Raw genomic sequence first — 15,116 nt, 5'->3', positions numbered from 1 at the left:
GACAGGCTGAAAACCCAGAGCTGATGGCTCAGGACCGTGCTGCGTGCTCTGCATCTCGCAACTGAGGTGGAAACCCATCCAGCCTCCGGTGCTCCGCGTTCTCCAGGCTCCTGCTCCTCCCTTTCATCAGCAGGGAGGAGGAAATCAATGACAGGCAAGAACACACCCCCCCCCCACGCTGCTAAGGTGCAGGGAACATCTTTATCTGAGTTTCCGATGAGCCTTCGTTTCCCCCTTAAAGCATAAAAGAAGCCCTAAGGAGGAAGAATTACTGTAACCAGCTGTTGGGGACCTGTAAAGTCAATTCCAAACCTTGTACGGATCCCTTAAGACACCAGTAAAGCAGAGACATAATTCACAGCTTCGTAGGGGATCCTGAAAACCATCTTCAAGTTCCCCGCTATTTCGTCAGCGTGGAGGTTAAGAGCTTATTTCTATGTAGGAATAAATGTCACTTGCGCAACCAGGAAAGGAAATGACAACTATTGGAGAGGAAGGCAAACAAGTAGAGCCCGATAACACAATTATGAAGACAGAAACGGTTACAACATTGCCTAAAATAATCAAAGCTGGGAACACCTGTGATGATACCCGATACTGCAAAGCATTAGGTTCGGCAAAAGGAAACCTCAAGACCAAATTTTCAGAACAGCTACCGCCAGGATTTTTCCTATTTGCTATTTTTGCCAAAGCGACAGCTCCCACGAGCCGCAGAGCTGGGTGCTTTTTGCCCGCAGTAAGCGGCCCTGCTCAGCACCACCATCACAGACCACCTGGCATCCCCAACAGCAGGTCCCAACCCTGCGGGGACGTGGCAGGCTGCAACAGCCTCCTTGCTGCCACGCTCGGATCCTTATTTGGGTACTTGGCACGGTTTCCATTAAATGAAACGGAGCCAGGATGAGCAAGGACGGAGGGAGAGAGCCCATACCTTTTTATTATCCACCACTTTATGGATGTAGATGGTTGCTTGGGTGTACTCACGCAAGTCCCGCTGCTGTTGGCATAACAGCCCTTCTCTGCACTCTGGACAGAGTTCTGGGGAGGCACAAAGGAAAAATGCATTTAATTGCTTCAGCTCCTCGGAGACACCTGCCCGATGCCTCTCACCATTAACCCAGAGCGGATCACATAACCGGGGGCATCTGCCAAGCTCCATGTTTACCACTGAGATCCCCTTAGATCTGATCCTTTATCTGAAAATGAGCCATTTCCCAGGGAGCTGGCACTAATTAGCAAAAGAACAGAGTACGGACAGCAGCAGAAGATTCACTCACGGGGCTCGGAGGTGTAAAGTGCGCTCTCGGGGTCCGCCCTGTCAGCTTGCGTTCGGGTGATTTTGATGACATGATCCACGACAAAGAGTTTTTGAATCCTCTCCCACTCGCTGGGCCATATTAGAGCTATACTGTGCAAAGGAACAAGAACATGCTTTATGACATAGAAATGCCAAGCTTCGAGCTTCTGAACTGCCTCCCCCCCCCCCCCCTTTTTTTTTTTTAAAGTCTCTCAATGAAAGAAAAGCTGCAAAGTCAACCCATAACTCCAGCTACACGAGAGGGCCTGTACGCCCAAGACAGAAGCAAACAGTAGCGTCTTATTAGTGACGCTGCTCTGCTCCAGTCACGCCGGAGGGAGGATGGAGGAGGAGAGGAGCGGAAGATCTGCTACTTTTAGTGCTGCATCACTGCAGAAGCTACGCTATGGAGCATGAACTCCAGCCCAGTGTCCAGCGCTCCAGGGGCAAGTCTCAAGGAAAGCAGATCACAAGGAAGCTGGATGTGCCTATGCCCCGGTCACGTTCAGGGTAGTTTATTGTTAGGAACTAGCCAAGCTGAAGTCAGCTCTCTTTTTTTCCCAACCCAGCATCCTTTGACAATTTTGGTCTTGCCTTGTGTGAAGGCTAAGGTGGGTCTGAGAAAGCCTATGTGTTGATTTTGTTTTAGCAAAAGCATTTGCTCCTCGCGTTGCTGCAGCTCAGCGAGCCTCCGGGACCGTTCCCTGAGGCTCGGGAGAGATGAAGGCACCCAGCACAGGCAGACATGTGAAGAGAAGAAACTCACAGTTTGGAGTCTTCTTTGGTCATGGAAGCATAGGTGAACATGAGGCCCCCGTGGGGGCAGAGAAGAGCGCTGTTTCCTACCGAGGACACGGGACTGCATCGCGTCGGCCTCCTGCGTGGGCAAAGGAAAGCGGTTTGCAAAGCTTGGTCCGGTTATTTCACCAAAAACCCCAGAACTCTGCAGGCAGCCACGAAGAAATGGCAGGTGAGTATTTACAGAAGGCATTCCAACAGGGAAGATGAAACTACTGCCGACAAGGAAATCAGATCTGCGTTCCTATGCGTTGCAAAATTACTCTCCTATCTCGCAGAGATTTCCATCTCCTACCACCAGCAACCCATGGAAACAGGACTGAGCAGTGACCTTTGCCTAAGATACAGCTCCAGACAGATGAAAAAAACTAATCAGGTTACTATCTAATCCAACCATCTGGTTAAGACACAGTAAACAAGGAAATTCAGTTTCTTACAACGTATTACAACTGATACAAGTCCTGCAAGACCCAGCTCTTCCTTGTTTCCGCAAGGGCAAACCGCAGGCAACTACACACCGCAGCGGGATTCAAAAGCAAAATCGTTATCCACGGCCCACCCCAAAAAGGAATAAAAGGCACCAAAACCCTCAAGCCAAGTTACCTGACAAATTTCCTCCATTCTTCTACAAAGAACTGTGAAACAATATACAGCTCATCTGTCTCCTGGAGGTGAAAAGAGGGAAAAAAGGGATCTCTTTTTAATTAATCCAACAAGAGAGAAGCGATGACTGTTCAGCTTTTTCTGCAGCGCTCGTTCTCTTTGAGACCTCCGTGGTTTTACCATGACAACTCCATGCAAGTGCACTGGGAAAGCCAAGTAAAATAATTTGGGATCAAGTACTAAGCACTTCCATTACTAATCTTGTGTTTATTGCAAAGTTAGTTTAGCTTTAGATCCAATTAGCTTTAATTCAGCAGGAAACGGTCATTTCCCTTGGAGCACCTAAGACCCCCCAGCACCGCATCTCCTCTCACCAGGTACTCAAGGTCTAAAGCAGATGCACCCCACGGGTGTGGGGCAAGACCACCCCAACCTGCCTCATTTGCTTCACCCATCGAAATCCAGGAGTTTCTCCTTTTGGCAGCAGCACGGGTCCAAAGCCACAGCTGTGCACCCCACGAGGCAGTGGTTTTAGGATGAATTGTTTTCCCATCCCAACTGATTTGCCGTTAGCTAAGTCTGCTCTGGGCAAAGAAACCACCGAGATCCTAAGAGCTGGGTGACAAAATCTCTTCCGTGCTCACCTATCCCCACCACTTTCCCTAATGCAGATTTAAGGGCTCACTCCATCTTCCTGCAGGAAAACTCAATACACCTGAGGAATATATATGTATTTTTTTTTCAATCTCCCTTCATGCCCTCCGGATCAAACCGCTCCTCTTACTTTCTTCTCCGAACCTCCACTGTTTTGGATCCAGAAAACTCAGAACGCTCGGGGGAATGATCCTTAGCTCTTTTTAATCAGGCTCCCTTCAGAAATTCAAAGAGAGCAGAAGACGTAGCCTAACTGCCTGGAGAGACCTTCATATTTTGAGCTGACCCATGGTGATGGGCTCCAGCTTTCCAGCACCTACTCCAGCTACAAAAGCAGACCCAACCAGATACCACCCTTTAAATACCATCAATAGGACCTGGTAGGTCTCCAGCTCAACACAGAACATTCCCCATTTAAACCCTTCCGGGGCTCCCCAGTTCCGAGACGTGGATCCGTATTGACCTCAATAGTTATTCACGCTGGAGAAGGCACCCAAGAGTGGCAAGGTGCCCTCACATGTAGGAGCAACAGAGGCAGACACCTGCCAAAGCACCTTGGCACGATCTAGGAGTCAATCATTAATCAGTGCTGCGAGACATCCAGGAGCCAAGGCATGGAGCCAACAGCTCGTGCCATTTCTTTTGAGCTGCCTCGAAGCTCCAAGAAAGTCCTGGAGAGAGAACTGCACACTTGTACCAGGGAGAAGCTGGTAGGAGAGGTCTTGCACGACTGTTGCTTCTATTTGCAGGACTTCAGCATTTAGGGAAGCTCCCACTGACCTCTCAGGATGCAGGAGGATGCTGGAGCACACGTGAATTTTGTCTGACCGGTGGCAAAAGCCTGGCCAGCATGGGAAGGCAGACGGAGGGCGGTGGAAAGCCACCTCCACCAGCACAGCCACACCGTTCTGGTACTTCTAGGGGCGGACGTAAACACAGCAGCAATACAGTCACTGCTTATCTAGCTGACTCCAGGCCAGCGACAGCTCTGCTGGCACACGAGCCATTCTCATGTATCTTTAGCAGGGCTTTGTGCCAGCACAGCTAATCGGGGGAAATCACACCTCGGCACAACACACGTGTAAGCTCTGCTGGCACAGGCTCCCCAGCACAGGCACAGTCCCACTTGGACAGAGTGAACGATTAGCAGGCAGTCTCTCTCACAGGTGGAAAAGAATTTCTAAGGGAGAGGGATAAAAGCTAATAAAACCCGCCTCCAAGCCCTGCTGCATTGCCCTGGACACCCTCCATCCCGGCCGTACCTGAGGCCAGCTGCCCAGGCAAGGCCTGCATTTATCATGGAACAGGTTCTGGAGAGAAGTCTTCTGCTCGCTGGCCATCATCTTGTGCAGAGCTTCGTTCTCCTCCCCTTCGCGCTCCAAAATCTGCACGGAACAGTGAATTACACCACAGCTTCAGTTCCCAGCTGCTATTAAAAGGTGACATTACTTTCTTCCACGCTGCACTAAGTCGTATTAAAAAGAAAACCAGAAATATGACCACGCTATTTACAGTCAACACAAGGGTAATGTTATCTGGCAAATACCTTGCACTGGGAACAGCACTCTTTGTTATTTGGAAATTCAGGGGCCTTTGGGAAATATTGCTTGAGTTTCTCCCAGGCTTCCTTCGAAACCACCCTCCGTTCGTTTTCGGAGATGCACAGGTCACCTGCAGAGAGCCAAGAGAAGGGCTTTGGTCTCGATGTGCTCAGTGATGTTTTGCAGCCCTAACTAGATTTAGGAGATTACGGGGTATAAATGTGGGGGAAGATATTCACGCACTTATCAGCCAACACCATTGTCAGCAAAAAAGAGCACAACCAATACACAAAGTCACCTTCAACTTCTTTATCATTTCCTTGTTTAGACAGGAGAAGAAGAAAAAAAAAAAAAGACTTTAATTAATAAAAACATCCTTTAGGTTTCAAACCTCATGAACCAAGCAGCTGATCAAATACAAGAGGTGGTAGAGAGATGCTTGGGAAAGCGTGGACAAGCCACAGAGGGCACAGGGCTACTGTCTTCTGATCTTGGCTATCCATAGCTACACATTTTTACGGTGACCCCATTTAGCAAGCTGCAGGCTAACCCCATGCCCCTTGACACAGGATCCAGGTGCTTTCCGTGCTCTTAAAGAAGAAAATTACTGCTGTATAATCTCAGATGGCTTTACGTGCCCTCACTCAAGCACCTCATAATCTGCAAAGGCCAGATTTTGCACCCTAGATCTGCTCTAGGGAATAACTGGGGTGTGAAGATATGAAACAAGGTTTACCAGCTATCCCCCTGACGACTTGCCTGCTGTATTTATTTATCCTGATGCTCAAGTTGCTCAAAAAAACCACCCCAAGAACGGTTTAACGTGAGGCATTTGTCCTTGTCTTGTCATTTCAGCAACAGAAGCAGCAAAAAAGTCACGCTCACGCCTATGGACACCACGTGAACGCATGACGACACGCGCTCCAGAGGACAAACAAGGCTTGGGAGAACTGGAAAAGGCTCAGGGATCCAACCAGCCACCTGCCTGCAGGCTTGGTGATGGCCAAGGGGAAACCACAACCCCGTGTCCCTGTGAGACAGCAGCTGGGAAGTCAAGGCACGGCTGTGCTACGTGCAGTTGCAATGAGAAAGAAGTGGAACAATTGTTGCAACACCGAGATGCAAACCAGATTTGGATACGGCACGGGAATATTCATGCCTTGACGTGGATTTCGCCAGCAAGAGGGAAGCCAAACAGCAACCGCCAAGTTGTGGTGCTGAGCTGGGTCCAGCAAAGGGCACAATACCTTATTATCTCCTTTTCTATAGCCTGAAGAGCTACAGAAAGAAGACCGAGAGAAAAGGCTCCTTCCTCCCCACCCTCTGGTAGCTCTTTAACATTACAAGCAGCTCCTCGGACCAAGCCTCCTCGGACTCCTCGGCCAAGCCTGGATTACTGCCAGCCCTGAAGGGAAAAAATAGCAACACTCCCCCCCTGCTTTTCCTCTAATAAACAAAGATCAGGCTGGACTGCTTCGAAGCAGCACTTGGCCACTTGCTCTTCATCCAACACGACCAAACGGTCCAGCTTTACCATATGAGGTGGCAGCGCCAGGCTCCTTTCCAGAGCCAGCAAGGATGAGGAAAAAACCCAACAAGCTTGTACAAATAAGTGCCTTGACAGCGCTTGATTAACGAAAACAGATTAATACACCGTTGAGTGAAAGAGCTGGAAAAATCAGACCTGGGCATGCAGGGAACAAGTGCTTTGCCATCTGGAAGAAGATGATCCTAACCGCTGCTGACTCGGTTTCCCCCTCCCACTGTCCATGGACATATTTTGGGCACCGACATCAAAGTCTTAACCTGGTATCTGGAAAAACTTAATTCGCTGGGGTCAGGCAGCTATCAAAGAGCGAGAAATTGCAGCAAAGATGCAAAGGGACTTCTTAAGAGAACGCCCGGATGGCATTTCTGGAGGCCAGCCAGACCTCACAGATAAAGCGCTGTTTTTTCCAGCTCCTACCCAAGAAGGCAGGAACTCCCTCCGTGACAAAATTAAGGCTTGTAGGACCAACTACAGATATGCTGATACACTCCAGAGGGAAATTTTTAAGGTGGAAAGGTTGTTTTCCATGAGCCATCAGAGGTTAGCTCAAGATGATGAAACATGGCCTGCCAGCAGCCCCCATCCCATATTTAATATTATTTATTCTGATATGACCCCAAGTCACAGATCAACTAGCAATTTACCAGCAGAATATTTTCAAAGGCCTACTGGCCTATTTTTATCATGTCTGGCTACATTAAATATTTCATCACCATTGTGCATGCTTTTATTTAACAGCAGCAGCCTCCCGGCAATGGGAAATACAGCGTTAAAGGCTCTGAATAACAGCTAAAGGCGTGACAAAGTGCTTAAATAGTCTGCCTTAAAATGAGGCTTTATCAAGCCATTACTCTACATCCTTGATTAGCCTTGATGACAGGAGGCCTGTTGCTAATTTATGGCGTGTTTCTTTCTTACTAGGAACAAGATCAAGCATCCCTGGCAGTGAAATTGATGCATACAAACAGGAGCTTTCTGGAACAGTTATGTCTGGGAGTGACAAACAAGCTAAAAAAGTGAGACTCAAAACAACCAAGGTAGCCAAGGATGTACTTAATGAACCATCACTTAGCAAAACAACAAACATCCGGACAAAACCTTATGTAAACGGACACCAAAGCACAGCAGGTTGGTAAATCGATATCCTTAGTGGTCCCAGCCACTTGCAGATTAGCCTGTGTTCCTACAGTTGTTAGGGAAGTGCTCCTGGTTTAATGTCAACGAAGCAAATAAATGGGATACTCTCAGCTTGCACCCTGACTGATTTACACCAACTGTTTTTCTCTGAATACTTGCAGAGCTTCCAGGCGGCTGCAGATCTTGGGTGCTGTGCTCGCTCCATCACGTTGCTTCGTTAGGGCCAGGAAGAGATGCTCCCTTCTGCAGCCCAGCATTCCCAGCAGCATCCAAGCATCCCTGCATTTACACCCCAAGCATCCCTGCATTTACACCCCTTTCGCTGCCTTACAAAATTTGGATTGCAACGTGATGGCGTGCTTGCAAATAAACCCTCAAAGTCTGAGGGTCAAGAAACACCAGGAAAACGAGAATGAAGCACATTTCTTCAGTAACTACTCATGTTGGCCTTAGACGGAGCAAAGGCTACAAGGTTAATGTCTTGAGCAGCGGGCAACAACAGATATATTCAGCTCCAGCCCCCGTAGAGACTTACCATGTGGGCAAACGATGTCTTCATTAAAATTTAACTCCTCTTCCTCTTCTCTCTTATCTTCATTTGATTCATCTAATTAAAAAAAAAAAAACAACAAAAAACCAAGAAGATTGCACAGAGTTCCTCTCCCAAGGAAAGAAAAAGTCTTTGGGGGAAAGGAGCACGGTTGCCTTTCAAATTGCAGCAAAACCCTTAAACCAGGGGAAACTTTGGAAGGAAATTTGTTATTCTCAAATGTCTTGGCCTCTGGGCAGGCGGGATTACAGCCTACAGGCCATGTAGGAGGGCTTTGAAGTGCATGGAGCACAAGCCGGTCCTTTGTGAGATTACAAAGGATGCATTTGTTACGGCTAAAGCACCACAGGGGTTCCCTGCTCCCAGAGATCTCCGAGTTTAACCTAAACACAAGTCTAGGTAAGAGCACAGGGAGCAGAAACCTTCCTGGCAAAATATTAGTCTGCTCTTTGCCTCGAGGATACTGATTTAAAACAGATGCTGCCTGACAAACTGAGGAGGAGCCTGCCAGGGGTTTGACAAGCCCCACAGTGATGTATAAATTATAGTTAAGAACCACAGCTCCAAAGACAAAAGCACCGGCTACTGAAATGGAGCATCATAAACACAATAATGTGTCAGTAAGAGTCTCTAACGACCTGCCTAACGAGCAAGTTGGCTTGTGAGTAACTCAAATGTACTACTGGGAGTTGCAACCTGTTGTGAAACCAAGGTCACCACCGAGGAATGAGCAGCATTCACTCGGCACAGAAGTACCCTTTTCTCAATGAACGGTCCAAGGGCAGCGCCAGCTTACAGATATTATCAGGAGGGCTGTGGTGCTCTCCAAGCCTTCAAGCCCAAGATCGATGCCATTAGCCCATCATCTCCACTTCCATTCAGACAAGCTTCTGGCCCTCTCAACAAAATATTCAGTTTCCAAAGGTTTAAAGAGCAGAAGGCCAATAAAAAAAAAGCCATCTATTCTCAGAGACTGATGATGTGGGCAGAGAAGAGAGTTCAATTAATGATTTTTTTTTTCTAAGCTGTGTTTTCCCAGTGCTGCTTTACCAGCTGTGCTGTTTCATCCAGACCTTTGCAATAAACATCTTCATCCCATCCCCAAGGTAATTTTCATGGTTCTTCCTCCCTGTGCAATTTCATTCAGATAAAAGTGGATGAAAAGATTGTGTGTCTGGGGCAATAATTTTACAAGGCTTTGTAAAAGTACTTATTACCTCATCTTCTTCTCTGGATATGAATATCACCCAGCAGTTTCGAAGCTCATCACCTAAAAAGCTCCTTAGAATAAGAAGCTTTTTATTTGATTTATTATCCTTTCCTCCCTACTCATACAAGGGAAGCAAAACAGCTACAGGAACACCTGATGTGTCTATTTAGGAGGTATCAGTCGAGAGCTGGTGGGTCTCTACAGCAGCAGAAGTACCTTTGTTTTGTGCGTTTCCATTCATTTTTCCGTTACTGTGCTCTGTGTCTTCATCTTGTTCATTTAATTGCTCCAGAGCCAACTGACGCCAGCTCCGCAAGGATGCCTTTCCAACCCAGAACCCATCGTTCCTGCAGAGAGAGAACAGCGTTGGCAACAGGAATCACAACTCCATTCTCCTTCGGAGCCCGAACAGTAAAATCTTTAGGAAAAAGCTATTTAAGTGCTTCTAAAAAAAACCTAGATCTCTGACAATATTTGAAAGCATTGGGACTTACATACCCCTTGACTGTTATCTTCAGCAAGTTTGTAACCGTTTTGTAGTCTTCATTTAACTGGTTTTTCAGTCGCAGGATTCGACACCTTTCTACCACGCAGTCCTTGCAAAGTGCTTTGACTGGGGTGGGGGGAAAAAAGAAACAATTTATTGCATGTGCAGCTGAGCTGCTCCCTGGTTTGAATGCACCCAGACAGGTGCCTCATGACAGTTGATTTCACAACTAACAAGGAGATCCCTGGGGTTACTGCTGGATCAGGCCACATTTCAAACTGAAATAAGTGTAAAACGCTTCCGTTGAGGTGCGATCTGTTCCTCCAGCTTCACAGCTCTCTATCGCTGGTATCAACGGTTTGCAATTACAGCTGCGAGCCAGGTCATGCCAACACACAGCCACAGGACTCAATAGGCAGGACAGTTTAGGCATATGCAAGGGAAAAAAACCCCAAACAAACCCCGTATCATAGCACTTTGCCAGTTAAACCCAGAAGAAAACCCCCTCCTGCAAAGCTACACCGGACCAACAGGAGTGGAAATGCTACAGCTCCCGCGTGTATTTTCATCTGGGAGCAAGGAGGGTCGCATCCAGGGAAGCAAGTCAGAGAACGCAGCACATCCACCCATCCCTTCCAGCTGTACTCAACAAAAAAAAAAACCTGCAGGCAACCTTCCAGTCGACTAATAAATGTTGGCCTGTTTTTTTCACAAAGCCTGCCTGCGTCACAGCAGTTTCTGCTGGTTGCGTTTCGCCCCTATAAGCTCCTAGTAGGAGCTGAGCTAATTTGGTCTCAGTGGGAGTTATTGAGCTCCTTTATAAAAGAAACTAAGCCTGGGGCTTGATTAAGGGATGCCCAAAGACTGCAGGGGCTGAGCTGACCCCAAAAATCAAAATGCATGACAGATGCCTGCAACACAAGCACAGAGGCTAACAGGTAGGTGCTTCGCCAGGAGGCAGCTCAGGAGAGGCTGGAGGTGAAAGACAGTACAGGATTTTCTTGGCCCGCACACATCCGTGCTGCTCCGGAGTGCGGGCTGCTGGCAAGAGGCAGCACAGATCCACACGCTCCACGAAACACTGCCCACGCAGGATCTGTAGGTGCTGCAGGCACAGAAAGTAATTTTCAAGAGTCTCGGGGGTTGCATGTGCAAGTTTTGTTATTTTCTAGAATCAACTTCATAAAAACCTTCCACGTATTATGTTTGCTAACCTAAGTGCACCATTGCTTTCTCAGAAATTCCTCCACGCACAGCTCTTCCCAGACAGAGCAAAACTCCGGTACAAAATAGTCCCTGCAATCAGACTTAACTGTATCTGTTTGAATGCTAACCTAATTAAGCGATACTAAAAAAAAAAAAAAAAAATCACCCAGAAATAACAGCACAGCATAAAAGCTATGTGCAGAAATTAAGTTACGATGAGAAAGGATGGCTCAAAATGGTGCTGAGATCAGAAAAAGGCTCTAAAATACATCCAGCACACCAGAAGGTGGCTTGGGAGAGGGCATTTTCTAGCCCAACACCTTACCGTTCAGCCGGGGCCCTCCTCCGTATCTCCTGTAGAAGAAGTCAGCCACGTACTCTGATATCCTCTTCATAATGGGTATTTTATCCGGATGGAGCTTGCCGTGTGAGCACAGGCAGGCTGTGTTATCTATAGGTTTTGGAGGAGTAGACTCATCCAGCCATTTCTGCAGCCATTCAAGAGAGATGAAGTCATACGGGGAACCTGGGAGGGGAAAAAACATCAAGAGAAACAAGCCCGTGCACGTCAGCTAAGACACAATACAGCAGATGGTATTTTATAATTACCCTGATATTCAACAGTACTTTTAAAAATTAACGGGCTATCACTGTTGATTAAATCTCTGCGGTACAAGTTTATAAACATCAGATACAGCTTCCCCTGTCCAACTCTCATCTTGGCATCGCAGACTGAGAAGACAGGAGCTACGTGAAACGCAGATATGCAAGAAACAAGCGGTCATTTTGAATTCAAGCACTCAATATGAAACAGCGGAGCACTCCGAGTAGGAAAGGGAGGGCTTTGGGGGCTTACTGGTGAGGAAAGGGGAAGGTTTTCCTATTGCCCATCGAGGGACAGATATACAGTATTTAAAATGAAAATATTTAACATTTATCATCATATATTAAAAGGCTCTTTCTATAACAGAGCGAGCTCACGAGGGTAAACTGAAAAATAAAAGGCAGCAACAGCAAAACAGACAAGGTCACCATTCGCCTCATCCCTTCAGCGCCCAAAACTTCAGTGTTATTCTCGGCTGCTCTTACAGCCCTGGGCGAGAAACACTCGCACATTTGAAGATTTCCAGAGCAAACAGAAACATGCTCAAATTTTTTAGGGTGAGCCCCGTTTTTTTTGAAACAGAGCAGCAAGCTCGCCCTTGTTTGCTCAAGGAGAAACACCCTGCACAAAGCCAAGGCTCAGGAGCGGGTCAGCGCCTGTATGAGCGGTGAAGTAACTTTGGGTGAATCCCCTATATTTCAGTATCAAGACCAAGTATCGATGTGCAAAACCTTCTGTAAAGGTGACTGAGTAATTAGGAGGCAATTAACCCCATTCTGGGCTGATGGGAGGAGGGCAGCTCTGAAACGAGGGGGAACGTAACCGTTAGATCTATTTCTCAAATGGACACAAATCCTTCACGTTTTATACAAAGGAACAACAGAGAAGCTACAGGAAAATGCTATGTCTTCCAGCTTGCACTGGATCTTTGCAAAGCTGGGCTTCAAACCTTCTTTTCCTCTGCAGCATAAATGAGTGGTATTTTCATCTTATGCAACGCCATCAGAGATACACAGCCATGACCTCCAGAGAATTGCAACGCTGTCAGAAATGGTTTGCTAGTTTGGGATGAAAGCTGCCTCCCCCGGAAAGTACGTTTTTCTGGGGCAGTCTACACAAAGCTGGCAGAAAACGTGTCTGCACAGCTGCAGAGAGAGTCCCAAGCTCCTGCGGGATCGAACCCAGAGCAGCGCTGGAATAACGCTGCCTCCAGCTGTGCTAGCAAGCTGCTGTGCCCAGGAGGACGTGCCCAGCAGCAGGCAGTGGGTGCCCCCAGTACAGTGCTTCAGGTCCCGCCACCCTCAAACTGGGGCAGAGGAGCTCTACCTGCACTTGTCAAAAACCATCTTTTTGAGATTTATTCCTCTGTTGTCTTAGAAATGCTGAGAGCAAACTATTCTGTTCTGCTAAGGGGGAGAGAAAACAACAAGAGTTGGGCTGGTTGCTTCTTTTTAATGGTGACTCACGGCGGATTCATAGCTCCACCACAACTTTGATTTAACGGTGACATTTTAACACGGCTCAGACTCACAGAGACTCGGCAGGATGAGCTGCGACAAACTCCTGTTCGTGAGTGAAGCGCCTGTTGTCTGCAAACTCGGGTTCATAAATTGAAGAGGCAGACATTTACAGGAGCCAAGGAGTCTGCTGTTTGGCTAGTCGAATGTTGCTGCTGGTTCTCAGCACCAAGCAAGGAATATTAAAGCTGAATGTCAAATTCTCTAACAGGCTACACAATTAAACAGGGTTAAAGTCTTTACAGATTTCCTGGAGTTTTTAGGAGATGCACATAGGGGAGAGAAGTTCCATCCATGCTGGATGGGCCGAGCAAGTGCCCCTGCACGTGTTTGGAAGGAGATGGGAGAGGAAAACAAGGTGGAGAATAAAAATCCTCGTGCCCAGACATGCTAAGGCAGCAAGACACAAGGAGTAGCAGGAAAGGATTAACCCCAGCCATTCATCAGGCTGACTACGAAGCTTAGACACGGAACTCCGAAGCGCTGGCAGGGATGAATCAAACCATTTTCTGCTGGAGGTCAGGCATTCTTGTACCCTGTTACCTGCTGATTAATTTGGATCAACAGCTCCCAAACTTGCTGTGAGTTGGCAATTTGAGACTGGCCAGTTATTCTGCCTCGATGCCACTAACCGCTAACGAGACAAGCTGCTCACCAGGCAGAAGAAAACAGTCACAATGCATGGAAGCACACAGGAGACTGACTGATGGGGAAGGAGGGAGAGGGAATTAACGACGCCAGAGGCCATGAGAATGAGTAAAAAAGGAGAAAAATAGGTTAAGGCAGAAAAACAAGAGAGGGAAAGCAAATCCTAAGCATGCAGCAACAATAGACAGCCATCGCTTTCCTCGTTCGAGAGGGCTACAGCTAATGCCTTCCAGTGAAGTGCAGGCCACAGAAGCGAGTTGTGGGTTAGTCACAAAACAGTACTAATCTTAACAACGGTCTACTAGAAAATACTACCACAATATCTTACAGACCAGCTTCAGCGGGTAACCTTTTGTAGAGCTCCTTCACCTCTTCGTGTTTGATTTTGCCTCTGGCCACGCTCTGTTTGCGCATCTCAGCCATTTCGTTGCACCACTCCTCAAACTTGCAGTTATCGCGCTCCACCAGCTCCTGCAGAAAAGCTGTTGGGAAGAAGAAAAAGCAGTCATTTTAAAGGAAAAGGCCAATTACGTTAATCATCCGTGCGATCAGTTAACTGGGGGATAACGAGCAAGCCTAAAAATTACCCCACGCAGCTAATGGCATACGAGGTTTTTCCGACAGCCCAGCACATGGATGTTGCTCTCTCCAATATTTATGGTTGTAGATGATTAAATGCAACTGTCCTGGGCAATACAACGGTGCCCAAGAAAATAATTTACTCGGGGTTGGTTGCTGCATTAAGAGAGAAACCCTTTGCTTGCTAACAAGCCTACGCCCAGCGCTGGCAGTTGTGCAAAGTGCAGTGGGGTTTGGTGAGAGGCTGCAGAGCCGGAGCACAGCAGGATGCTTTGCCGCTCACTTCAATCCCTCCCTGCTCTTCCTCTTGCTCCAGCCACTTCTCTGCCTCCCACCAAGAGCAGCTTCTCCGTGCTGCCAAGGACCCATCATCCCCAGGGGAGAAGGAAGAGGTTTTCACCCTACGGATACACCCCAAGCCTGTCCCGACGTGCAGCCCCGCAGGTACGCGTGATCTCAGCGTGAAGGGTCGAGCACATTGCAAACCCAAGGGCAAAAAGCCCTCAGGAGATGTGAGATAAGCCGGGACAGATCCTGCTGTTGACGGAAAGGTGAGGGAAATGGGAATTTTTGCTGTTGTCGATGGAAAAAACCCAACCAAACCAAACCTCAGCAGGGGAAAGAAGAAGATAAAACACTTCCCTCGCAGGGCTGGTGTAAGGAAGGGGGAAAGCACTGCTTATCTGAAGCCTCTTCCTATTCAGCAGTATTTTGAAGAGCCAAAATATTTCCAGAA

The 15,116-nt window shown here is 47.6% G+C and overlaps 1 protein-coding gene across 3 annotated transcripts in view; it reads right to left on the bottom strand.

Annotated features, from left to right (window-relative positions):
- USP48 (ubiquitin specific peptidase 48) overlaps window positions 1-15,116 on the bottom strand; it is a 30,633-nt gene that overhangs the window by 5,091 nt on the left and 10,426 nt on the right. For all 3 annotated transcript variants that reach the window (XM_080378896.1, XM_080378894.1, XM_080378895.1), the window contains 11 exons: window positions 14,134-14,283; window positions 11,358-11,558; window positions 9,838-9,952; window positions 9,556-9,686; window positions 8,115-8,186; window positions 4,899-5,023; window positions 4,615-4,737; window positions 2,699-2,760; window positions 2,064-2,174; window positions 1,278-1,408; window positions 932-1,038 (listed from right to left, as the gene is read on the bottom strand). In XM_080378896.1, coding sequence (XP_080235022.1) covers window positions 932-1,038; window positions 1,278-1,408; window positions 2,064-2,174; window positions 2,699-2,760; window positions 4,615-4,737; window positions 4,899-5,023; window positions 8,115-8,186; window positions 9,556-9,686; window positions 9,838-9,952; window positions 11,358-11,558; window positions 14,134-14,283 — 1,328 coding nt within the window. The remainder of the gene's footprint in view (window positions 1-931; window positions 1,039-1,277; window positions 1,409-2,063; window positions 2,175-2,698; window positions 2,761-4,614; window positions 4,738-4,898; window positions 5,024-8,114; window positions 8,187-9,555; window positions 9,687-9,837; window positions 9,953-11,357; window positions 11,559-14,133; window positions 14,284-15,116) is intronic.

Source organism: Falco punctatus (genome assembly GCF_963210335.1).
Source record: "Falco punctatus genome assembly, chromosome: 3".
Taxonomy (NCBI): Eukaryota; Metazoa; Chordata; class Aves; order Falconiformes; family Falconidae; genus Falco; species Falco punctatus.
This window is presented reverse-complemented; position numbering and strand designations above follow the sequence as displayed.